The 26,208-nt window shown below is 34.0% G+C and overlaps 3 protein-coding genes across 3 annotated transcripts in view; all 3 read right to left on the reverse strand.

The window, feature by feature from the left end:
- Positions 1–773, reverse strand: part of LOC113230847 (mitotic spindle assembly checkpoint protein MAD1-like) — a 27,603-nt gene extending 26,830 nt beyond the window's left edge. Inside the window, exons 1-2 of the mRNA XM_026464946.1 lie at positions 614–773; positions 360–529 (exon numbers count right to left, since the gene is read on the reverse strand). Coding sequence (XP_026320731.1) covers positions 360–529; positions 614–773 — 330 coding nt within the window. The remainder of the gene's footprint in view (positions 1–359; positions 530–613) is intronic.
- Positions 774–5,489: 4,716 nt separating this feature from the next.
- Positions 5,490–7,433, reverse strand: LOC113230848. Its single transcript, XM_026464947.1, has 3 exons — positions 6,661–7,433; positions 6,359–6,487; positions 5,490–6,160 (listed from the first exon to the last, which is right to left on the reverse strand). Exons 1-3 carry the CDS (start codon positions 7,265–7,267, stop codon positions 5,490–5,492), a joined length of 1,407 nt encoding a protein of 468 aa, XP_026320732.1. The 5' UTR covers positions 7,268–7,433.
- A 1,087-nt stretch (positions 7,434–8,520) lies between these two features.
- The window catches only part of LOC113230770 (gamma-tubulin complex component 4), a 19,634-nt gene continuing 1,946 nt past the window's right edge, over positions 8,521–26,208 (reverse strand). Inside the window, exons 2-12 of the mRNA XM_026464855.1 lie at positions 23,370–23,502; positions 21,833–22,127; positions 20,678–20,858; positions 19,697–19,902; positions 18,586–18,712; positions 17,450–17,606; positions 16,548–16,688; positions 11,804–11,978; positions 10,613–10,817; positions 10,098–10,261; positions 8,521–9,375 (exon numbers count right to left, since the gene is read on the reverse strand). Coding sequence (XP_026320640.1) covers positions 9,213–9,375; positions 10,098–10,261; positions 10,613–10,817; positions 11,804–11,978; positions 16,548–16,688; positions 17,450–17,606; positions 18,586–18,712; positions 19,697–19,902; positions 20,678–20,858; positions 21,833–22,127; positions 23,370–23,502 — 1,947 coding nt within the window. The 3' untranslated portion in view covers positions 8,521–9,212. The remainder of the gene's footprint in view (positions 9,376–10,097; positions 10,262–10,612; positions 10,818–11,803; positions 11,979–16,547; positions 16,689–17,449; positions 17,607–18,585; positions 18,713–19,696; positions 19,903–20,677; positions 20,859–21,832; positions 22,128–23,369; positions 23,503–26,208) is intronic.

A 26,208-nucleotide genomic window follows, 5' to 3' on the forward strand; every position in this document is an offset into this window, starting at 1 on the left:
TATATATATATTAATTTTATATATATAATAATAATAATTTTGTTGTAAAAGTGTGAATGGAAATATATATATATAATATTTATTTCCATTCACACTTTTACAACAAAATTAAACATCATCTATTTTGATAGCATAAATCAACTACAGTAATGCACAGCCCTGCACTTACAACCATTCCTGCATGTGAGAGAGACCTACTGGTAAGTGTGCAAGCTAGCTTCATATAAACAATGGCCGAGTTCCCAGCAAGAAAATAATCTACTATAGTTGAGACTTCTTTTACCGCATTCACATCATGTTAAATAAGGTGAAAAACATTTCCAACATGATATTTATACAATGTGTGATCTGATACATACCTGCGCCTTGGCGGCAATCAGGTCTATCTTCAGTCTCTTAGCTTCCCACGGCGAAGGTGGTACGGATGCTGATCCAGTGGACTCCGTACGGTTCCGCTTTTCTGGCGTCGCGGTCTCTGTGCCACCAAGACTCAATTTTCGCTTGCCCAGCGACAAGAGGTTAGAAATATCTATTGACAAATCAAAGAGCTAGTAAAATACTGTTCATAGTCTTCCGAGGCTCAAATAAACCATAGAAAAAATATCAACGTTACCTTCTTTTATGGATTGACTGCTATTATCTTTAATGGATTGATTACTATTATCCGAAAAATTCAATTTCGTAGACGCCGAGACTTTTGGCTGATCAGTATTTATAACCCGCCGAAAAGGCTCCAAGACGCTAAAAAGCGACATGTCTACCTCCTTAGCCATTTTGAATGGTTTTCCGCTCAATTTTCACTATAAATTGTTGCGAAAAATCAAAATTTTACGTGACATTCTAGCACACAACACAACACAATGCAATTTGTGATTTTTTTTCATTTCCACGTTCTTTTTTAATTTTGATTTTATCGCTGCGTTCAAACTAAAAATCATTGAATCTCGCGAATCGATTCAATGCATAGTGTTTTGTTACACAGCCACTTTTAGAAAAAGACCGAATGAATTATTTATTATGAATGAACCTACCGCAAGAAACAAATCGTTCATTTTAATTTTTAAATTATTGCTGGCCATGGAAACACAGTCCTTCAGCCGAAAACATACAGCTTGGCAAAAAAGAGTATGGATTTAATGAGATAATTTATGCCTAGATCAAATATGTGGCAACCCGATATACTACGACGAAAAATGTTTAGATACTTGTTATTTTTATTTATTGTTAAAGGCTTTTAGCGCCCAGACACACGACCCGAAAACTTTCTTGGTAGGCAACAACATTTTAATTTCTCGGAATAATACAACCGCACGTTGTCCACGCGGTCGCCAAGTGGACGAAAGCTAAGCCAGACTCGTATGAAATTCTCCAAACTCTTCTCTTATTTCCAAAATGGAAGAAAAAAAAGAGGTGAGATGATTTTGGGTTCATCACCCAAAATCATCTCACCTCTTTTTTTTCTTCTTTGCATTATTTGTATAAGTAATAATGCAATAACAACCTGTTTCTTTGTAGTTAAACTGCGCATAATTTTAGTAACTGGACGAACCCAAGTCGGCAAGCAGTAATGTGGTGAAGTTTTTGTTTCTTGAAAATTCTGAATTTAACATGTAAATTCTAAATAAATAAAGCGTATTTTGTTATAACAGTTCGGTCTCTAAACACGTGAACTCCGTCACCGCGTCACGGCCGCTCGGCGGCGACTATATTCGCGTCAAATAAACGCGCCCTTAAGAGTTAATTTTCAATTACCATCAGACTCGATCCATCCACAGTAACAACATAATATTTTTCACACAGAATTACATTTTTTTTTTTGAATTACCTTTTTATTTAATTATTTAATTCATTGAATTACCCTCACAGAATTATTTGTTTTTATAATTTAAATGACCTTTTTCCTTCTTACTAAGGGAGATTCGAGCAGGTTTAATAATTATAATAAAATAAATAGGATAAAAGGGAAAATGGGAAAAAATTTATTGTTTGTACAATTTATTCTAATAAACCAAAATAACAATTTAATTTTTTTTAATAAATACTAATTTTCGGATAATATCGCGGTTCATTTTACTCCCGACGTTTCGAAGACTGATTCCTTCATAGTCACGGGGCGGAATGAGCTGTTGGTCGTCTTCGATGTCTAACATTCGCGTAAACTTATAAAATTTTAAATCAATCAGATTCCAAAACACTTTTATCGAGATATTCCACCCCAGAAAACTCTATTGTATCTTGGCTAGACGTTCCGGCAACAACAAACTCATCTGAATCACATGAATCTGATGTGGTCTCGCTACTGCTCTCATCTCTGACGTTAATAACCAATTTTTCAATGTCGTCATACATAGTCATACCCCTTTCATAATACTCTTTTTCAATTTTAATAACATGTTGGCATGAATTTTTTCAATCTTCGGCAGTAATCGCTTGGAATGCTTGTTCAGCTGCCATCTGTCGGAATAAAAATATTATTGATTATGAGTTCAACTTAATAACATTAAGAAAAACGAATTATGAACTAGATCCCTACCTTTATGTCAATGGACAATTCCCCATATCAATTCAATAGGATTGAGGTCACAATGATATGGATGCAGCCGTACCACAGTGTGACCATGATCCCCCAATATTTGGTCCATTTCATAAAGGGCCTCTGGTTTGTGGCGTTTTACAAGCATTAACAATTCAGGTTTACTCATCATTTCATCAAATTGTATATTGTTTTGTAGCAACCACAGCTTTACAGCAGCAACTTTTGTTGCACTGGTTGGGGCCTTATTGATGACTACCGAATGGTAAGGAGCATTGTCCATAACAATAATGGAAGGCTCTGTCAAATTGGGAATTAATTTCTCGGTAACCCACTTAGTGAAATTTGCTCTATTCATTTCAGAATGGTAATCTTCATTCTTGTTTGTGCCACTGAAAATTAATAGTGCATTTGGAACAAACCCCTTTTCACTCCCAACATGCACAATAATATATCTTTTGCCTTTAGATATATTGTGTCGCACTCCACTAACTTCAATTGATTGCCAACATTTTTTAAGCTTGTAAGATGAGTGTACGTAGCTTTCATCTAAAAAAATAATTTGTTTTTGGAGTTCTTGAGGCAAATTTCTATTATGCATTATAACTTTTAAATATTGTTCCCTCTTTGCTGCTATATTAGGCTTGTTCATTAGTGCCGATCTGTCTGTTTTACATTTTTTATAAGAGAAACCCAGAGAATGTAATATCTTTCTTAGATGTTAACGGCTTCCATTAAATCCCAAATCTTCTTTAACTACAGGTAATCAATTACGTAGTGTAGGCACCTGAGAAGAAAAATAAAAAGTTTTTATTTATTACATAATACTGTTTTTTTATTGAAGAAAGTGGCATTAATATAAAATTATAATACATGCCTGTTTTTTTACCGTGTAGAAGAAATGAACCTTTTGTCTAATTGCGCAGAGGTCAAAATCATCGAGATCTTTCTTTGGTCGTCCTTTCCTATGTTTACCAGGTGTAGAAAACACGCCATTATTTTTTTCACCTTCTTCAACAATTTTTCTTATGGTATTGACAGACTTACCTAAAATAAATACCAAACATGCACAAATATACAAAAATACCAATTTATTTGAATTTTAAATCTTGAAAGAATCAAAAATATTAAGTCAACTTATAAATGATACGTAAACATAACCTTAGTTACTAATTTGTCAACTAAACACAAAAACTCGTTAATTGTATATTATAAGTAGTGCATAGTGCGTAATTCGACATGTAGAACGTTATAATAATTAAATAATTTGCATAAATACCTGTCATATCAGCTGTTCTCTGATAAACATTGTTAATTTCAGACAAAATTTGTCCCGCTTGAGATTCAGCCAAACATCGTAAAAAAACTTGGTATATCGCTGTTCTACCACTACTACGAATCGTTTTGTTCATTTTAAATAACAAAACAAGCAACAACCGTACGAGAGTTTACAGAACTTCGTATAAAATTACTCAGCGCATACAGCAATAACACAAAAGCTACTGGTTATTTGACACCACTGACATTTTTGATAGTGTTGCCACAAATATCTTTTTTTAGTTCCAGTTTTCACCGCGTCATACTCTTTTTTGCCAAGCTGTAAACGTTTAATTATATTTCTGTAAATATGGCCACCACAAAGAGGATAAGCAATTTGAGGTGGCGTGTTTGGATTGACTCGAGATTCCTTAGAACGGGCCGATACGGGTATTTTAGTTCGAGATTCGTATAATTTCGCGTTTTAATCTTCGATTAAGGCACAATAGCACTATCCTATTCCACTTTAAACTATACTCTAGCCAAACTCGATGTAGAATGTTTAATAACAAAGCGTTGCTAGGCAACCAATGATGGCTGGTGTGAAGAACCTTTTTTGTTTATGCTCTTTACTTTAGGCCTCTACGTTATTATTTTTAGAGTTTAGGCTAACTCTGCCCATAGCCTGCTGCGTAATTGGAATTTAGATAGGTAAGAGATTGTGCAGAAGTAATACTTACATAGCCAATTAAATGAAGTTTGCAAAGTACTTATTGATACGTATGATGAATAAGTTTCAAGTTTTTGATATCTGTTTATACTTACTGTTAGATCAGTGTTGGGCAAAGTACGGCCCGCGAGTCTACTCTGGCCCGCAAAGGGCTATAATCCGATATCCGCCAAGGTCAATCAACTTTTTTACAGACACCACGCAACGTAGTGAATGTGTAAAAAAATAAACAGAGGCTTTGATAATCCTAATCTGAATTGATATTACGATTTCCTAGTTTTATATCTTGAAATGTCTCTAGTATATATCTAGCGACGTTTATGGATTATATTTCAAAATATTAATGAAAAACTTAAATTTTTCCCTCTCTTGTGTCTACTGGGTCACCATAATTTATATCGTAAAAAAACAAAGTTTCAAGTAATTTTTTTTTAATTATTAGCTCTGGATGAAATACTATTGAAGTTTGATCTCCTGACTCACCAATCACACAAAATTTATGTAATTTTTTTCTATAAATATTTTATGAAATAGGGCAAAATGAATAATTTTTAGAAATTTGATTTAGACTACAGACTAATTGAAGTTTTTTTATTAATTAGGAAATGTTAGCTAATTCATAAATTTTATTTAAAAATTTTGGGATAGTAAAAAAGTTGATTGACCCGCCAACGTCCCTTCTAAAGAAGGAATGTATGGCCCTCGGAAATATATGTTTACAGCCTCGTCGATATCGGTTCACAAAATTAACATACACACAAAATTACAGAACACTACACAATAATAAAAGAAATATTTGAATTTCAAAACAAAATGCATTTTTTTCATTCTGATCCCTTCTGTAACTTCTTTTTTTCTGGCTCCTAATGAAAAAAAGTTTCCCCAACCCTGTGCTAGATAGTAGGTAACGGTAGATGAAAAAAAACAAAGTTGTAAAATTTTATTTTATATTACTTTAAATAAAACATCTCATCCAGTGTCACTTTCTGATGCTGATGAACTACTACTACTACCACTACTATCTGCAACCTGGATGATAAATTCGTCAATAACATTATCTGTTATACCATCCAGGTCTCTCATTCTCTTTTCCTCTTGTATAACGTGGCCAATACACTTTTGCCATGCTGCAGGGGTTATTAGATCCATTGATTCCTGTAATAATCTTTTTAATTCATCCATTTTAAATGTTTTATTTTTCCCTGCAACATAGCCTTTGACTTGCCCCCATATCATCTCAATTGGGTTTAATTCACAGTGATATGGGGGCAAACGTAACACTTCAATATCCTTTTCTTTAGCATATGTATCAGTTGCATATGCCAAGTATTTTTCTTTTATTGGTTTTAATATGTCTATAAGCTCCCTTTTTATTAATGTCTCCTGGAATGAGATACCTTTACTTGTGAGCCAATTCTGAATATCAACTTTTTTCCACTGCATATTTGGTATTCGTTCCAGTCGACGAGAATGATAGGGAGCATTGTCCATCACTATAACAGAGTGAGGCTCAATTAAATTTATAATTTTTTTTAACCAATCTTCAAACACTTTAGCGTTCATTTCTTTATGGTAATCGCCTTCCCCTTTCTGACTCTCGAAAATTAGCTGACCCCCTTCCAAAAATCCAGCTTCATTTCCTAAAAGAAAAAAGAAAGGTTATTGATGACCACCGAATGGAGGTTCAGCGAATGCTGAAAAGTCTATATCAACCAGTGTTGATATTGGAAGTCTTATTATGTACACTTGGTTCACACAATGGGCTACTCTGTTAATTAATTTTCACATAAGTAAGAATTAATATTTTGACGATACGCCATCAAAATATAACAACTTACCAATGTGCACTATTATCAACCGCTTCCCTTTTCCAGAAGGCCCCTTCAATCCTGTAGACAATCCTTCTCGGTGAGCTTGACGGGTTGAATGTATTGTAGTATCTTGCCACACCTTTGTTTTTGTATGACCTTCAATAAATAAGAAACAATAATGTAAATGATGAAAGAAATCTGTACTGAATATTGTGGTAGTTATTTATAAAATCACTGATATAGCTTTCAGTATTGATTTCAGCTATGGAGTCTATAATGGTGTATTAGGAATTTTGTGAAAATTGTAAACGGATTGTTGAAATACATACCTTCATTAATCCATGTTTCGTCAGTGTAATAAATTTTCCGCCCATCTTCTCTCATTTTTGAAATTTTTTGCAAATAGTTGCGCCTCCATCTTACGATTTCTCTTTTCTCAATTAGAGCACTTTTTCTTGATCTTTTTAAATATTTGATTTGTAGTTTTTTAAGTAATTTTTGGAAAGTTGTTCTTTTGAAATTTGGTAAATCATCATCTTCGTTTACTGACATAAGAACATTGTCCACAGTGGGAAGTTCATTTCTAAAAAAGAACTCATGAACTTTTCTCCTAATAGCACTCAACTCGAAATCTAAAAGTTTGTCAATTATCGTTGCTCTTTGAGGAGGCGCAACGGGTGAGCTAACACGGTGCTCATTTCTGTACTGTTTCAGTACCTTGTAGACTGTAGCAAGGCTTACGCCGGCGGTCTCCGCGGTTTTCTTAGCCAAATCCTTTTTGTACCAGAATTGATCTTTTGGCCAAGTATCTTCAACGAGTTTATATATGTTGATTATAGTAGTCTTTTCGGAAGACCTCAGAGCGGATTTCTTTTGGCGCTTCTTCATGGGCGTTGAAAAAAGCTTCGTCGAGCTTGGTCCAGGTTGGTCACTCATTGTAACACAATAACAACAAAACCGTAACAAATTATAACAGAAAGTCAACAAAAACACTCAACAAATAATAACTATAACAACAAAAACTCAAAAAAGCAGAATCGCACGGAAAGAAAAGTACTTGTATTACTGACACAGAGACAAGCAAACAAGTGAGTGATGGCGTCGGCCATTGTTTGTTTACAAATTTGCGTTCCGTTCCACACCAGTTTGAAATGTATTTTATGTTTTCAAAATAATATTAATTACTGCCGATTTACATTGCTATATTTTATAGCAATTCGCTTATCATTTACAATAATAAAATATTTTTTATATTTTTAAATCACGTTTTGTTTATTTCAAGCAGATTTCTTATTTTTTGGCAGTTACCAATAAGTGAAGATGCTACGTTTCGTGGAACGTTATACGAAGGTCAATAATACGTCTAAATTAAAATGCAGTTATTGTTTTGAATACTATAAGGATTGTAACGGTGTTTTTTATTTACAGACTTATTACAAAAGTGCATAAATGTTTGCAAACCCTTCCTTCAAATCAAGAAACCATTAGGGATGAAACAGTTTCATAAATAATTAGTTACTGGTAATTTTTATATTGGTTTCCAATCACTTACTAGTGGTTTGAAATTTCTTTGCAACAAAATTCATCACAGACATGACTACTAGATTAGTATCATCAATGACCTAATAGAATTTCGTGGAAAAATATTGAAATTGTGGTAATCGTAAAACAGTTTGAGGTGAAAACCCTAAAAATCATATGTTTTTGTTTGTTTACATTTATTCTACATCGAGTTTGGCTGGAGTATAGATTTCACAAAATAATTGAGTCAAAATAAAAACGACACTTTTCCCTCCAAAAGGCCCAGAGCGAATCCAGAAACAAATCGCTGATGATAGTGTCATTATGAAAAAATAGCTACTTGTATGTTGTGTACAAATTATATTTTTAGTTTTCGTTACGTATTATTACGTTTTGAATTCTCAATTATTTGTTAGCTGACGGCTCTTATAGCCAATGCTCATTATAAATAAATATAACTAGTGTGGTTCAGAGAATCGTCTACGTTTTTCAATATTTTCCAATTAGTTTTACTGCTCAATAGATAATGTACGCGTCACTCGCACATTAGATGGTGTATAAGTTTAATTAGGTAAACGGTGTCGTAATAAAACTAGCTCCTAAAATTTGATATTTTAGTAGTTTAAAACAAACAACAAAATATTAATCAATTATTTATTAATAAAAAGCGTACATTGGAGAGTGATTATAGTCGATCACCTCGTTATTTAATAAATATGACACTAACACACGCACTGGCCTTCTTATCATACAACATAACTAATGCATTTGCATTTTGGAAACTTTCGAGATTGGCACCTAGTTATTTTTTAAATGTTCTGTGATTTTGCCAATAAAACTGAAACTAAATAAGGTATAAAAAACCGCTTGTAGGACTGTACATCTCGTTTAGCTATTCCAGCCCCCGTAGTATGGCTACGCATGATAGTCGCGACGCGCGCGATAAAATTGAAATAAGCGCGCGCTATTGTCTCAATCAGATATAAAGATGGCCAATAGCGCGCATCGCGACTATCATGCGTAGCCATGTTACGGGTCCTGACATTATGTTAATAAATCAATTTCTAAAAATATCGATTACGTTAGTTATAATAAAGAGGGTAGCGTAGTTCTTGGTATTTTCACTGGTCTAGTAGCAAAGTATATTTATTTAGTGCCGTAGTGTGTATAATGCCGCAACCGCAGCATATTTTAGAACCATACAAGGTTTAGTACCAAAGCGTTATTCATATAGTCCCGTAGCATATACAATGCCGCAAACTGCAATATACTTTAGTACCATTTAGGGCTATAGGATATTCAAAATCGCAGCTCGCAGCTTATTTTAGTACCGTAGAAAGTATGTAATTTCACAGTACGTTTAGTACCGCAGCATATTAGTGACAGATTGAGTAAGCTGAGCTTCCCCGCTCAGCCATCGATTGTAGTCCAACCTCATCAGCAAACGTGCTAAGTACACTCCACATGGTCGATCGCGAAGAGATACTAATAGTTGCATTAGTTGTTTTACTAGCGTGTTGAATCTGTAACAAGTTTTGTATATTGTAATTTTCTTTTTTAAATAATATATATACATGTGACGAGACGGACAAGTCGTGCTCCTGGTGCTAATTCCTCACTTCGAATAGGTGGACAGCTGTTTGTCTAAAATTGAAATGAAAAATTATTTCTAGAGTGTGTTTCAATGCATTACTTTAGCGTAGTTCTACTACGAATTCATGGGCCAAATTAAATTTGAATTTTTAACGCACGCGCTCATCGTAGCCCCGCACTATTGAAGCCCAGACGGGTCCCATGGACACACACAGACAAATTACATCCAAACTCACGAGAAAAATAAATGTAGGCCATACAAATATTTCTCCCGGCAATGGAATCGAATCTGAAACCTCTACGTGGGAGTCCGGTATGGTAACCGTTCGGCCACCTTTTCGGTGAAAGAAAACATTGTGAGGAAACCTGCACATATCTACAGAGCAATTGCTCTGCATTTTGCTCTTTGAATTCAATGAAATGTATAAAGTGGCCAATCCGCATTGGTGGGAACTGCAGCCCAATCCCTCTCCGTTGTGAGAAGAGACCTGTGCCCAGCAGTAGGATTATTATTGTTCTGGAAATAACTTGCAAACCTAATCATTAATTTGAGCAACAAAATGTTAAATAAAAATCTTTTTGCAAAACTAAACGACAAAATAAAATCTTAACAAAACTGTATAACCATAACAGACACTACGAATAGACTCACCGATCAGAATATCCCCTAATATAATAATCTTCAGATTCCTTATCATTTGCCAGTTCGCTCATGCTGCAGAACGAGAGGCACAGCTTTATCAACTCTTGGATGTTGCAGAAAACTGGATTGTTTATAGAGTCCGTCGTCTTATTGGAGCACTCGCTTGCCGCTGACTGATATGGATAGTTATATTATTGTTTACAATTATAGTTTACAAATTTTTAAAGATCATTTGAAAGAAATATGTAACTGATAACCAAGAAAGAAAATAATATTTTAAGCACTTCATCAACAAGCATCAACAACAAAGATATGGATACCTCCCCCTATCCGTCAAGGAAATGAAATTGATACCAAAGGTTTAACAACGTCCTCACAGACATTTCATAAGATTTACCCCAAGATTAGCTTAGTCAGGTTTAAAATATTACCAGGGTGATTAAGAATTAACATGAATATTAAAAACAACGCTATCTATGATGCATAGACAGGAACTACTATAATATAAACAAAACTAATTGTACCGAAGAGGTGACAGTCAAAAACGACTGGCTCAACACGTCAGCGAGGAACTCGGCGTGGGCTTTCTTCAGTTTCTCGAAGTCGTTCGTTTTATTCACCGCATCCATGAAGAGGGAGAAGTTGGTCTCTAATACGTCAGCTTGCATGTAGTGCTGGAGGTTGTCCATCAGAAACATTAACTTGTTGTGTAGTTGACACATAATGAAGCTGAAAATTACAAAAAAAAAATATACACAAAATATTTTTTTAATAAATTTATCGGAGTGACATTACAACTAACGTTCACGTAGCAAACTACAAAAGTGCGTTTAATTTATAACCTCATTTTGACATTTATTGATTTCAAATGGTATGTTACGGACTAGTTATTTGTAACAAATAGAAGGCGTTAATATTAATTCGTTAGAATATTGTAGAGATAGATAATAATTAAATGGCAACATCGAATGTTGCAATTGGAAATACTTTTGGGATTAGTAGATCTTCATGAACGACTCGACTCAAAAGGTGGGATTGGCTCATCAAACCTAGCTGACAATCTGAAGCATGCTATACACGCTGAAACGGCGTGACAGGTTTGCCAACTACGTGGCACTCTACAGTTGGTGAAACCACAGGCGGACATTTTTTTTGGAATGACTTCGAAGTGCACCCGAATTAAAGTTATATTACAGTTAAGTGTATGTAAGTTAAGTACACGCAGTAACTTGTGCTTCTACCATGAGATTACAGTGACAGTTACGACCACGTAAAAAGTTAGTATACAAAATGTTGTTTCTGCTTGTGACCGCCAGGGGCGCTGTATAATTTGCTACACATTGTGAAGTAATATACGCGACAACTGTCACAGTAAACTTGTGGTACAGATAATTGTTCCATTGAGTTACGTTTTCATTTGCAAACCGCCGGAATTATGGAGGACGGGTTCATCGTAAATGCTCCTCGGGAGCGTCCTCCGTCAAATATAATTTTGCCTTGACGGGTTGTCGTCCTCACAAGCATGTGACAAGACTCACCCAAAATATATTTACAAAGTTTAGCCTAACAAGGTATAAAAATGTTACTTTTTTGTTTATTGAAAAATGTGTGTAAGTCAGAACTAACAAGAAAACTAAAAACAACGCCATCTAAATTTCAATTAAGAGGAGGTTGACTTGGATCAGTAACAAACGATTACAAAATATATAACTAACCTCGCTGACTGTTTATAAGTCTTCCATAAAGCATGCAGATCATGCTGTGTCTTCTTAATTCTCAACAAAAGTCGGAACATGTCGTTGTACCGCGCCAGGACTTCTGGCGTGAAAAGCAAGTGTAGTGGCCATTTAAAGTCGTACTTCAGGATTATGCTGGACCAACCGTCAGCCACTGAAAACGTAGGTAATAATAGAAGCGTTTCGGGGTAGCTAGGTACAATTTATAAATATATATATAATAAAATAAAAACAGTCCACTTATTTATCTACAATTTTTTTAATTTTTTTAATACAGATGTATTGTAGAAAAGTAAACTTAAATGAGTCAAAGCAAATACCATTAATTATTTTTTAAATTTAGTGTTATAACAACGAAGAATGGCGAACTCCGATATAATTTCTATGCGTCTGTTTATGAAAATTATGTGAAAATGTAGAATTTCAATTCCTGAACAAATTTAATTTTGGATTTTCGTCTCTCTAAAAGGTGTGGAATTAAAGATATTCCGGTTTCAAGTTTTGGATATTATATTTTACATAATTAAATAAAATATATTCGGTGTATTAGTAACAGAGTTTATAGAAGCTGAGTGCTGTCGTGGGTTTGTGACGTAACGAAAGTTCAGAGGAAAATATTTTTATAAGGTATGGTCAATAGGCATGAAGTTGAGCCATAACTAAAGAAAACAGAATTCATACATACCACGACCTGGTAACTTCAGGCACAATTTTTTTTTTTTGTGAAAGGTGCCATCTATCCCTGACATCGGGAACTTTTTTGTCAGTTTTACCACTTTGGCGCATGGCATATTTGGAATTATCTACTTTATTTTTTGTAACAAAATAGTTAATCTCTTAATGAAATCGGTCGGATCAGTACATTTAATATTACGCAAACTAAATGTGGACCGCTATATACGTAGGTAGGTATTGAAAATCTCTTCAAGGCGGTTAGATAACGCGCAACGTTACGAAGTTAACAGTCGTAGACCTCAGTTCGGTTACAAACTAATTAGTCATGAGTTTAGTTTAAATATGATTTTATTTCCAGCTCAGATAGGCCTGTAGTATAATTTGAAAAATCTAATGAATTTATTTTATGCAAACTTGTAATTAGAACGTTTGAAGACGCTAAAGAATTCTTTTAACAATAATTTCGCCATTGCACGGTGATTCACGCTCCATACTAAGGCGGTCATAAATACGTAACTCCGAAATTATTATTATTTTTTTATTTTATTACGTTAAAATATGATTAGGTAAACGTAAATTAATAAAATTATACATTTTAAAAAATATTTGACAATATTTAGGTGTAAAAATGTCTCGCAGTAATTTTGTTTTTAGACGATGTATCTAAAACATTTTATACTGCGACTTTTAATGGTAAAACTGTGTAAATAATGATTATTTGTATTAACAATAACCACAAATGAATAAATTAAAACAATAAAAATACATAAAAAAGTTCATTTTACAAAATACAAACAAAACACAAATTATACCAAAATACATTAAATCTCAACAATATTAACTTTAAATACATAACAAGTCTAATACAGCTTTTGACAGTACACCTTTTTTTTTAACAGGTAACTTTCGTAGACCTGTTATGAAGGGATTTGAATGAAGAAGCAGCCTATTTACTAAATCTGTGTTGGTCACAATGCGACTCATTTTACGCGTATGATTTTTTCTAAAAGACTTGATGTATTTGTTAGTCGCTTCAGCTGCTTCTTCAGACAACTCTCCGATTGACAACAAACCGTAATCTATAACATTAGCACCATGAATTAGAACTTTGTGAACGGAAGCAGGCATGTTATACCACGGATACTCGGCAACTAACTGCCGAGCCGTCTCTAAAGCGAACTCTTCGAAGTTCGTCTTATTAATAGTATATCCCGAATTTAAACATTGAAGGATGATCCAGCAACGATCTAGGAGATCCTTCTTGATCCCAGTAATTTCAGCGGAAATTTCTGAATTCGAGAAAAACCGCCTGGCTGTATTACCATCGTTTGATGTTCCGCTTCCGCCACTTTTAGGCTTATCCACTATAAGCCCTAATCTTTCTCTAAATTGAGTCTGAACATATGATTTTTTTGCAGCAACAAGCATTTTGTCATTAGCGGACCTAGCTTGCCATTTCCTAACATCTAACTTGTACGCGACATGAACAAAATATTCAAAAAAACGTATTAACGCGTGAAGAGGTGATAAACCAAATTCATATTTACTCTCATCGACTTCCTTATTTAAACATTCGTCAATTTTGTTCATTTCACTGGGCAAGGCGTTACAAATAAAACATTTTGATGAAGAAACACCACTAAGTGCGTTACACACTTTACCATCTACCATAGTAAGTTGCAAACAATGAGTAATGCGATATTCGCGATCTTCTTCCTTGAAAACAGTAGGCTGCAAGTTCCTTATTTAATCTTTAAAATGAGCTTCTTCCTCAACTGACACTGCAGTCGATTCCTTCAAATATCGGAGGCGTATAGGACGACAGTATCGAGTTGATGAAGGACGAGGATTTTTCCACAAAACTACTGAATTTTCTTTGTTATCTGTTGTCAAAACAAGCTGAAGTGGCACATACGAAGTAACAAACAGGCTACTGTCTTCAAGAGTGGAGTCAGAAAAACACTGTTTATATTCTGAATGCCCTGTACTGCCATCGAAACCCCATTTCCCTATCAAAGATATCTTATCTAGAGACTCATTAGGCTCATTACACTATCCAAAACATCTTTTTGAGACTTGAGAATCCGATTGGCAGTATGATCTAATAAACTTTGAAGTTCGACTTCGGCGGATGATTCTGTAACAGTAATATCTGAAGGATAACAGTGTTTTTTAGATTCCACGACACTTTGGTAAGATGGGAAAATGGTTTTTGAAAACTTATTGTCTATAAATTTCTTTACTAATATATATTGATGTCGAGTTAACTGAGCTTCAACAATGAGCGATAAAACTTCGCTAGAATCGATTTCAGGACAAGACAAGCTATCGGACGCATTGAGCAATGACTGTACAAGAGAAGGGTCTTGGTTAGACAAACTAGCCAATCTTCTCCTTTTTGTACGTTTACTGGTGTCGTCAAAGTTAATTCTCGGACGGCCATGCGATGAAGAAGTTGATGGTTTAACTTCGTCAAAGCTCTGAGATACACGTAACTCAGTTCGCTGTACATCAATATTTTCAACGACATGCAGCCAATCTGAATATTTTTCTAAGAATTTAGATCTAGTACGATTCGACTTTGCCCAGTAGTGGGAAATTCGTTTACAAATATTCTTAATTTTAAGGCTTAAAGTCTCTAAATCAATATTTTCGATGTCGTCAGAAAGGGATGATGTTTCGGTCAAAGTGCTCAGGACGTGTTGCATTTTTTCATTTGGATTACCCACTTTAGAGTGCCAAATATCAAAAATTGTCATCCTCGATACAGAACATTTGAAAAATGTACCTAAAACAATATGAAAGCTGAACTTAAAAAAAAATTAAAAATTCAATACTATGGACATGCATACTTTGACACCCCTTTAAGCCAAGAAGAGGCAGCAAGATGCAAATGAAACTTATAGCTCTTAATAAGGACATACTCCTTATTCAAAAACCATATACCTCAGGTGCAGCTCAGCGCAGCCAAAAGTTGTAGGTCTAAAGGAAATTAAGTTATGCCAAAAATTTTCACCAAAAAACTGCCTTCAATAAAAAAATTATATAAAAAAAATATGCATAAAAAAAATTAAAAAAAATTGATAATAAAAGTACATACCATGCTCTTGGATCTCCATGCTTTCACAACACGTAAACACTTGATTTGGAATAGTGACACTCAAAAACAAAGTGATTAAGTTTCGATGACTCACACGTGGTGATAATTAGTCTCGCGATGCGCTCACTTCCGATGCACAAAAGTGAATGATAACGTGACCTAATTACATTGATATTTATAGTTTTTGGAAGCTTGTTAACTAGTTACTAACTTAGTGAGTTGATCTAACCGGGATAAGCCAATGATTTTTTTTGATTTATGGCCTATGGGGGAATCACAGTGCATTGTTCTTTACTGTAGAGGTCATTAGATCAGCTATTTTAGAAATTGATTCTATTCTGCCCTGACACATACAATGTTTACCTGTCGAGATTACTTTATATACAGTTTCTAAAATTTTCTTTTTTTCAGTTTCTAAAAATGGGGATTTTCCCGTTCACCGACCGGCTTATTGTCAAATAAATCAAAAGACAATATCAAGTATGATGCTTCATTCGCATCATGCATCTTTTAATTTGCTTGAGTATTATTTATTTGACAGTAATTGTTTCGAACGGAGAACGGAGTGTCTACTCAGGGGGTCTCCCCTAATTCTTTTATGGAAAGAAAAGTAGCACCTGGAAAGGAAAAATTTTGATCAAAATTAGACTAGGGTCCATTGAAAACCAGCGTCACAGCCCATTCTTCGTCTGTGGGTTTAGCTGAATGAGATCCTTTAGCATACGCCACAGCAGCACGCATGTCAGTATAGTATTAATTAATTGAAATATTAATTTATACAGTAAAATTTGTTGTTTGGTTCAAATGTTTGTTATGCTGTTTTTTGTGTTATTTATTTTATTTTATTTATTTTTATTCTTTCGTTCATATAATTTTTTTTCTTTGTTTCTTGTCATGTGGCGTTGCAATAAATGGTTTATGGCTATTGTATTCAAAATCTAATCTAACCTAAATTGCTATCCTCATCAATAGAAGAATTAGTAGACACTTCAGGCTTCACATAGGGCAGTTCAAAGCTGAACTTCTCTATGTCTATGTTATTGCTCAGGAAAACTGCTCTCGCCGCAAGTTGGAAAGCGTGGTTCATATCTGAAAACGGAAAGAATGAACGAACGATACAAAATCGTACTTGGTGGCATTGTCACATTATTAGTTAGCTCTAAAATTGCTTTGTTTTGTTCGAACATAGACAAAGGCGGGAAATGATAAGTAAGGGAGCGTTCCCATTATATCGTGACGATAGATAGTCATGCAGTTAAATGAAGTTGTTCACATATAGTACGACACGCTTAACTATAGATCACTCATTATTTGACGTTACGACGGCAGACTGTCGTGACATTGGGAAGAGCAAGAACGACAGTCGTCTGACGATAAATAACCGTCAATTAATTATTAACCGTTAATTTTATTTGTGATTTTGTTTTGTAATTATTTGTGTCTGACGCGTAAATGTTTTGATGTTTTAATATTTTTTTCTATTCTGTTTCTTTTTTTTTTTGTATGGTGTCGTTTGTGATAGTCAAATAAATATATTTTCTTTGTATTTGTTTGACGTTCAGTTGTCAACAAAGTACCTATACATATGTACAGGCATAGCCCGCTTGTACTTGCGGTCGGTATATTGCTATAAAAGAGATTCTCAAGTTTGCCAATTGTCGAGGAGATCAAGGAAAATACCCTGCTCTTACAACATATGGGCACCGATCGTGCGATCCAGACAGCGCTATTTTTTTAAATTAAAGATTTTGTTGACTATGCCTATTACAAATGTATAGATTTGTCAAGTGTAGTTTTAATATGAATATCCTTTTTAACCACCAAACATCTAGTTGTGTTAAGAAAAATACCTCTAGTGCCAGTCCTAGTCGTTGGCTTATCGAGCATGTGAGCAGTAAGTCTTAGCAACTCGAGAAATAGTTCGCCGCGTCCGAGTAAGTAGAAATCCTTCAACAGCTTCAGTTCGTGAATTAGCTGGGCTTCTTCTACCGCTACTGTCCATAGATGCTACGAAAAAAAAATGTTTATAATAGACTAAAGCGAGGAGACTGGTTACAAAAGTTTACTAAAAATGATTGCAAGCGAGACTGTAAACTTTTGTTTGTCTTTCTTGCAAATTATTGCATTTCATTCATTCAGATGGCCTTTCACTTTAGATTTTTGCGCTATGCGCGTTTTGGAACGAAATTTAATAAAAATAATAAACTTTTTTATTCGTACAAACTTGAATCACTGTGTTAATTTAACTACTTATACTATTAATATTTACATACAAATAAGAACAACATCTACCGCTCAACACAAAAATAAAATTAAGTAAAGGAATAAACTAAGTAAATTGCATTACAATTTCGTCATATACTACAACATAATAAACAAACAAATTATCAGACAAACTATGGCACGCTTTTAAAATATTTTGAAGTTTTTTTTCCAACTTAATATTATTTCTAATAATAGGTTTCACGTGTGTAATATCCTTACCTTCGTAACACATTCCTTTATTTCTCTAACGACATTCTCAAATTACTAACTTCAAATAAATCTGGATTCACAGATGTGTAGCTTACCATCAGGCGCACAACTTGTTCGTCCCCTCATTTGATATTAAAAAAAAAATCCAAACCGCCGCAATTACGGAAGACGGGTTCACCGTAAATGTCCCTCCAGAGCGTCCAACGTGAAATATAATTTTGACTTGTTTGTCGTCCTCACAAGCATTTGACAAGACACCCAAAATATATTTACAACGTTTAGCCTAACAATGTTTAAAAATGTTACCAGCGTAATTCAGACCTAAATCGAATACTAAAAACAACGCCATCTAAATTTAAATTTGAAGAGGAGGTGGACTTGGATCAACAATAAACGATTACAAAATATATAACTAACCTTGCTCACTGTTTTTAGAATCTTTTAAAGCTGTTTTCTTTTTTCAAGTTAATATTATTTCCAATAATAGGTTTCACGTGTCTAATACCCTTACCTTCGTAACACATTCCTTTATTTCTCTAACGACAGTTCTCAAATTACAAACTTCAAACACATCTGGATTCTTTAGTTTCTCCAATTTGTCGTGAAACTCCGCCTCTTTTTCTTCCCAGATAGTAAATCTGAAAAACAAAATGTTTCATAAGAAAACCCTATAAAGGTTTGTTGCTACAAGTTGCTTTGGGCTGCAGAAATAGCGGCGTTATGAAACTGAAATTACATGTATTACAAACAGTGTATCAGCAAACAAAAAATTGTTTTCATTTTGTATGAAAAAACCTTTTATTAAATATGACCAACTTCCGCTGTCATGATTTTTTCTTTCAATACAATAAAATGATCCTTACGTGAAATTAAGTCTATCAACAATTTAAAAATGTTCAATCATTTTGTATGAAAAACATTTTATTAAATTTGACCAACTTCTGCTGTCCCAACTTTTTCTTCCAATGCATAAAATCATCCTCATGGTGCATTCACATTATGTCGTGACGACAGATAGTCGTGCAGTTTAAAATGTCGGGGCTTGTATATTTAAATGAAGTTGTTCACATATAGTACAACACGATTAACCATTGTTAACCATTTTTTGACGTTACGTAGACAGACTGTTAAGACAATGGAAACACAACACAGTCAGACGATAAATAAAACGTTACGACATAATGGTAACGCGTACTTGCATGAAACTGAGTCGATAAGCACTAATAATATATTAATTTTATTTATTTTTATGGACAACTCGCGCTTGACCTAAAAATTGACAATGTCAAAATTGTTTTCACAAAAAAGACTAATGGCTCTGAAGACAGTGAAATCTGAAACTATAGGAGACACAGGGATGTATCTCCTATAGTTACTTCCCCAGTGTCCCAGTTAAAAATACACACTGTACACTACAACTACAATATGGTGTATAAAAAAAAATTGGTAGAATTAGAAAAGAGCATTTTAAACACTAGCAAGCGAAGTAAAAAGCATGTGTGCTGGTACTGACTACATGTGTTCAAATATATTCGAACTCATTTAATACTCGAAATTTAGCGCGTCCTCAAACTGTACGTATCTTTATTTACACCCTCATTCAACAATCTTCTATGCCTTACCTTCTAGTATCAGTTCCAAATTTCTGTAACGGTGATAGTGACTTATTATTAAAAAAACTAGTCCTCTTCACTTTACGAGGGTCGAAACCAAACAATATAACTGTTTTACCAATAAATAGTATCTCTTGGACTAAAGACAGTGGTATATAATGCGGTATCATGATTGCGTTGATGCTGTATCCACAGTCCATTATTGTGTCTTGGAGCTGGAATTTTATAATAATTTAACGCTTTTTCAGGTGGTTTGCTATATTTGCTACTAATCAACTTGAAGGGCAGAATTGAAAAAGGTCTAGTAAAAATATATTAAGGGAAATATAACCATTTTATATTAAAAAGTATGCACGCACTCGCGCGCTCTATCACGCACGCACTCGCACAAACTCGCAAGCACATGCCCTCTCTTTCACGGACACACACGCATGAATTCCTATTTCGTAACCATACTCCTATAATCGAAACACCAATGCTGGTATACAAATATCAATGAATATACGTATTGCATTAGACGAAGGTTATTTCAATATAGCGCGAAAACTCTGTGATGATATAGAAATACTTTGTTTTTTTTTTTTCAAATTATGTTTACAACCTGTAGGTACAACTAAAATAATAATGTGGCAACCCTACGCTTCCAGTGAAGTGTAGGTATTGCTGCGCCAGACAGACCCTGGAGTTACCCTGCTTGTTCTTATTCTACAATGTTGGTATATTTTCCCACATGCGAAAAATTTTTGTGCTGGTATTGTTTTCTTTTTTTTACAACTTTTATTGTTTTATGTTTGAAGCCAATAAACGATTATTATTATTATTAAACTAGTGTGTACCCTTCATCTGTGAACTTGTGCGGTTGACGTGCACGTCCCGTAAAAACTTATTAAATTATATGCATATATTATATATAAAAAATTATAACATTGTGATAGGTATGATACCTTACTATCATGGAAATATATTTTTTTAAATAAAGATTCAACATACGGTAGACACAAGTGATTTATCACCGGTGTTAGTTGTAGATGGTGAAGAGAACAACGTGTCACAAGAGTCATGCTTCAAATTGTGAGATATGAAAAATTCTTGGTAGGGATCTCTTAGTTCTCCATATAACATCCATGTGCAGAGCTGGTTGATGAATACTTTGTTTATGTTGGAGAAAATTCTGAAAATTAAGTTAATTTTTTTAAGCATTTCAAGTAAATGCTTTGTGATAGTGGTCTGCATACTCAGGACCATAAAATGTAATGTTTAATTTCTTTTGGGGTGAACAAAAAAACCATATAAAATAAAAGCAATAAGAAATATTTGTTAATACAAAGTTAGAGCCCTTAAGAAAAAATCCTTCCATCTGGCTGGATTTGAACCGGCATCTTTTAGCAAACCGTGCCAGACATTATGCCAACTAAGCCGCGGAATGTACTAGCGGACTTTACGAATTTTTCTACGTGCTTATTATGGAGATCTTTGGTTTTTGTTTTTTAAACCTACGTACCTACACATTTTAAAGGCTCACGCACATTATTACGCGCCGTACTGCACGGCATCGTATAACAATAATCTTCCTAAATCACTTTCGTACATTTTATGTATAAAATATAGATATATGAGTAGGTATATGATTGCTGAGAAAGGGGCGGCTGGTACTGACTACATGGCCTGGGGCCAAGGTCCGCCGAGACTGCAAATCCGCCACTGATATTATGTTGTAAAGTTTTTAAATGGCATGTTGTTTCTACTTAAAATAACACATTGTAAAAACAGTTGTAATCTCCAAAGTATAAAAACAAGTAATATGAAATAAGTATAAACTAATACTACTTTTTAATCGACTTCAAAAAAAGAGAAGGTTCTCAATTCGACTGCATGTTTTTTTTTGTATGTATGATACGCGATAACGTGATTCTTTATTGTTGGAAAGAGGGTTCCTCAGCAGTGGTCTCATTTAAATTTGAAGAAAATATTTCACCACTAAGAGCAAACTGGGGGATGAATGACATTTGAGGTCGATTTTTAAGTACTCAGTACTGAGATTATTATATTACATTATTCGTAGTAAATAAATCATATGTCTAAGTAATTGAAACTTCAAACAATAACATAATATAAGATTATAAATTTAAATAAAGCTATACTTACTGTAACACAGCGTCGTGCACCATTTCATTTCCATTCAAAATATACTGATGAGTTAAATCCAAAATTTGACATCCCCTTAGGTCTCTCTCTTTAATCGTAGTTATTATACGATTTAACGTATTAAAAAGACTTCTATACTTTTCCACATAGCTGTACACAAAAGCTAAAGTATAGCTATGATTCCCAATAACAAGGCCTTCTACTTCTACTAAAGTATTTTTGTACGATTGAAGTACATCCGCTATTCCTTCACTTAACGCCTGTGTGTAGAGACCATTTGATTTTAAACTAGTAGCTGTAATGAACAAAACTTCTTTTTATTAATATCAACATTCCAGGTAACAAACTGTAATATTAATCTCTCGTGGTGTTTGATGTTCTTTTGAATTTTATGATACCAAGGAGATTAAATACTAAATTTTTAAATTTTTATTGAATTGATATTCAATTATTTTTTGTGAAATTGCTCCACTAGTTTGTTATAAGTATTAATACAAAGATCGAACACTCAGAAAAAATTCCTTCGATCCTGCCGGATTCGAACCGACGTCTTCTAGCATACCGTGCCAGACGCTATACCAACTAGGCCACGGAACGATGATTCATTCGAACGAATTTTTCTGTGCTTGTTGTCGTGTCTTTGTATTAGGTTTTTTCAACGACTTTTTAGTCGTAGCGCCATCTATAAGAAATCTATGAAAGTTTTATCACCCAGTTAGATACCTTTACATCTACCGGCCCTGGCGAGAGATGTCGCTATTCACTGTATTTAAAATTTTTATTGAATTGGTATTCAATTATTTTTTGTGAAATTGCTCCACTAGTTTGTTATAAGTATTAATACAAAAATCGAAAACTCAGAAAAAAAATACTTTTTTATTAAAACATTAAGTGCGCATTTGACTTCGATGATGATAGGCTCACATGTTGGAAAGTGACGATGATGTCGACAATGAAGCATGCACATCTAAATGCCCATTCACTCTCGCTTTGAAAGCGTAGTAGAATAAGCACAACTATGGTAACTCCGTACAAAAGTCGCAAAGCGTCTTGTATATTAGCGTGCCCGCCGCACGCCGCGTCGTGTACGGACAGACGCACACATTTGCATAATGTAAGGTTGCTCTAGCATTGCACAACACCGGTCGCCTCAACGCTCCTTCGGACGTGTGTGCGTCCGTCCGGATTGTGTCCGTAACTTTACTATCCGCGCGGTTATTTTACATGGAGTACCCTATTTGTTTTATTCGACTATGTGGAAAAGGCCCAAGTGCATAAGTGATACCGGACACCGTTCAGGGAATACGTCTGGTAGGGAATGCCACTTCTATGGAGTGGCATTCCTTCCCTTTACGTTCGGCATATAATAAAATAAACTAAGTGAAACAATTTTTTATTTTTACTTGTAATTGAAGAAATCGATAGCATAATATATTTTACGAGATACAGGGGAAATTCAAATTAATCTTGGTGGAGGAAAAATTAACAAGTTTAATAAACGGTTCCAGTTACAAATGGATAAGTAAATTCTGTGTACCTGATTTAATTTTGCGTGCATGGAAACCGGTGGCTGCCACGTAATTTTTAATTTTATAGTGGCTCTTTGCAACATCGGAAATTCGTCCATAAAATTCTGCATCGCCTTGGTTTGAAAATACATTGGTTTTATCCTGGAGAATACACACATTTTGTATGAAGGATTTCTTATCAAGCTTGTGTAGGTTGTACACAAATTTGTGGTTGTATTTTACTGTTGTGGCATATATTATTGAATTTATTGACTCCCAATACATTGATTCAACCTGTATAAGGAACACTAATACATGCCCAGGATTTCGTTATTTTGTTGAATCCAGCAGCTTCTTAAGTAGTTCACGCATATACACACGCATACCAAAATGCGGATGAGTTCATTATTAAATCGCACATTTATAAGAGTACCCTACCATTGCAATTATGGTAAGAAAATGTAGTAGAAAGTAACTCCTAACTATATGGCAATTGGTATTTTATTTACGAGTTGTGAAACGTTAAGATGATGTACTGTAAAACCCAAAATGGTTTATGTTACATCGCTTTAGTTCTTAAGCTAATTTCTAATCTGTTTGTATAATAAAATTAAAAAAGTATATAACGCATTATAACAGGTTAGTTTAATTATAGGTACCATAAACCAAACACGCATACAACAACAAAGTCCTTATTAAGTTTATCCTTATAAAACATATTTTCGAACTTAATCTGCAAATAATAACGTTAGTTACATTAAATTTTACATGCATATTTCACATTGTACATATTATACCGACACCAAGTATATAATAGTGTTTATTTCACATATTGACTCAGTGTTACTGCATTTGCATACCAGATTACATACTTTGCTGATAACATATCGCACTGCTATTACAATAGTGTTGTAACTCAAAACATGTGAAATTCAAGATTATACTATATTTGAACGTGAAATTTGATTCTCTACACGTCAATAAAACCGTCATTAGAATATTGCAAGAAACGATTAAAAGATGGTACCGTGTGTTACTGTTGATGGCTTACTAACGTTTGTGACACCCCCTAAAACATCACTTTTAATTATGATCGGAATTCATAGATTTAGTACATAGGTTTGGAATTCGACAAGTGAGGACTTGTGTCATGTTCATATGTTTTTAAAAATTTTTAACCGATACATAGATTTTAAGACATTCTTTCACGGGAAGTGAATAACAACGATTCTGAAAAAATACACTTTTTGAGTTAATACACTATTGCAATAGTGCGATATAGTCAGCTTATTGCAAGAAGTCATTAATTGTCATATAATTTATATGGCAATAACTGCTTTCTTGCAATAAGCCGACAAATATAATATTATGCAAAGAATGATATATAGAGTTAGTTATTTTTAATAAATTTTTAATAAAATAATACTAATAACCCCACAGGACTATATTACTAACATCATAGACAACAACTTTTGTTCCATGACTTTTACAAAACAATAAATTTACCAAAACAAACTTTAAAGTTTTTGTGTGTATGTACTGAGACATTTTGGATATTTATTTGGTAGAATAAGTTCAAACGTGCAAGTGTCCTCGACGACAACGTGGACACCCTGCACAGAGTTATTACCTTTTAGAGCAATCTTTTTAAATTCTATTTATTTTTGTATGATGAGGAAATTGAAGTGGCGTTGGGCTGGACATATCATGATAGAGACTGGAAAATGGACCGGAGTGGTACCCAAGAGAAGGCAAACGCAGACGGGGAAGGCAGAGAAAAAGATGGGAAGACGATTTAAAATTGGTGGCAGGCCCATTTTGGCAACAACAGGCACGGGAAATGGAAAACTAGAAGTCTCTGGAGGAGGCTTATGTCGAAAGACAAGCTGATGATGTGGACGTTATTTAATTATAGGAAAATTGTACACAGATTTATTTATAATGAATTATTAATCTTGAAATTATTTAAGTATTAGTTTTAATTCGAAATTTATGTCTATTATGTTTCTGGCATCCCACTTCGCCCTACCGGTCATTTGAGAACAGTCCCCCGAAGCATGGCACTTGCAGTGAAAAACCCGCATGCATCGGACTACTTACTATGAGCGTTTACCCGCTACTCTCAGACTTGAATTGTCTGACGAAACATTTGGGCGCCGGCTCAAAGACCTTTTATTGAAAAATCCTGTGTACTCTGTAAATGAATTTATGGACTTAAAATTGTAACAATATTGAGCATTTTTATTTTATTCTAATTTTTACCGCATTGACATTCTCTTGTAAAATTATTATCAACTTATGACGATCCTTCATTGCGAATCATATTCGATATGTAATTTAATGACAACAATATAATATAATGAATTGTTAATTTTCTAATTATTGTGTATTTTTTTAAATTTTCATTTTTGTTTGACATCTCGATATAATTTCTTATACTTTGACATGTAGTGCAATTTATTCTGTAATGTTATATTTGAGAAATAAATACATCTGAATCTATTACTTGGTTTAAGATATTTTATAATTTTTAATAATGAATTGTATTTTCTGCTAACAAATAATAATAATAAGTTTGTTTATTTTCTCACCACAATATAGATACATTGAGCATAATTACAAGCACTATGCATAAAAAAAGGTCACCACCCCTTGGAAAATACAAATTTGCAACTTAGAATTATGTACTTGTACATCGATAATTGCGATTACTAAATTATCCACCTAAATTAAACTTTACAAAGGAATAAAAATCATAAAATAAAAAGGAAAAATATTGTATGTGCAGTGTTAGTATTTGTTTGTGTATGTGTTTTTAAGTGTGTGTGTGTGTGTGTGTGTGTGTGTGTGTGTGTGTGTGTGTGTGTG

The sequence above is a fragment of the Hyposmocoma kahamanoa genome, unplaced genomic scaffold (genome assembly GCF_003589595.1).
Source record: "Hyposmocoma kahamanoa isolate Upper Pololo Valley unplaced genomic scaffold, ASM358959v1 64, whole genome shotgun sequence".
Lineage (NCBI taxonomy): Eukaryota > Metazoa > Arthropoda > Insecta > Lepidoptera > Cosmopterigidae > Hyposmocoma > Hyposmocoma kahamanoa.

Coding starts and splice junctions, on each gene's coding strand:
- LOC113230848 (XM_026464947.1), bottom strand. CDS start 7,267: ATGAGTGACCAACCTGGACCAAGCTCGACGAAGCTTTTTTCAACGCCC. Junction 6,488..6,660: donor CGAAACATGGATTAATGAAG/GTATGTATTTCA, acceptor TATTTATTGAAG/GTCATACAAAAACAAAGGTG. Junction 6,161..6,358: donor GTTGATAATAGTGCACATTG/GTAAGTTGTTAT, acceptor TTTTTCTTTTAG/GAAATGAAGCTGGATTTTTG.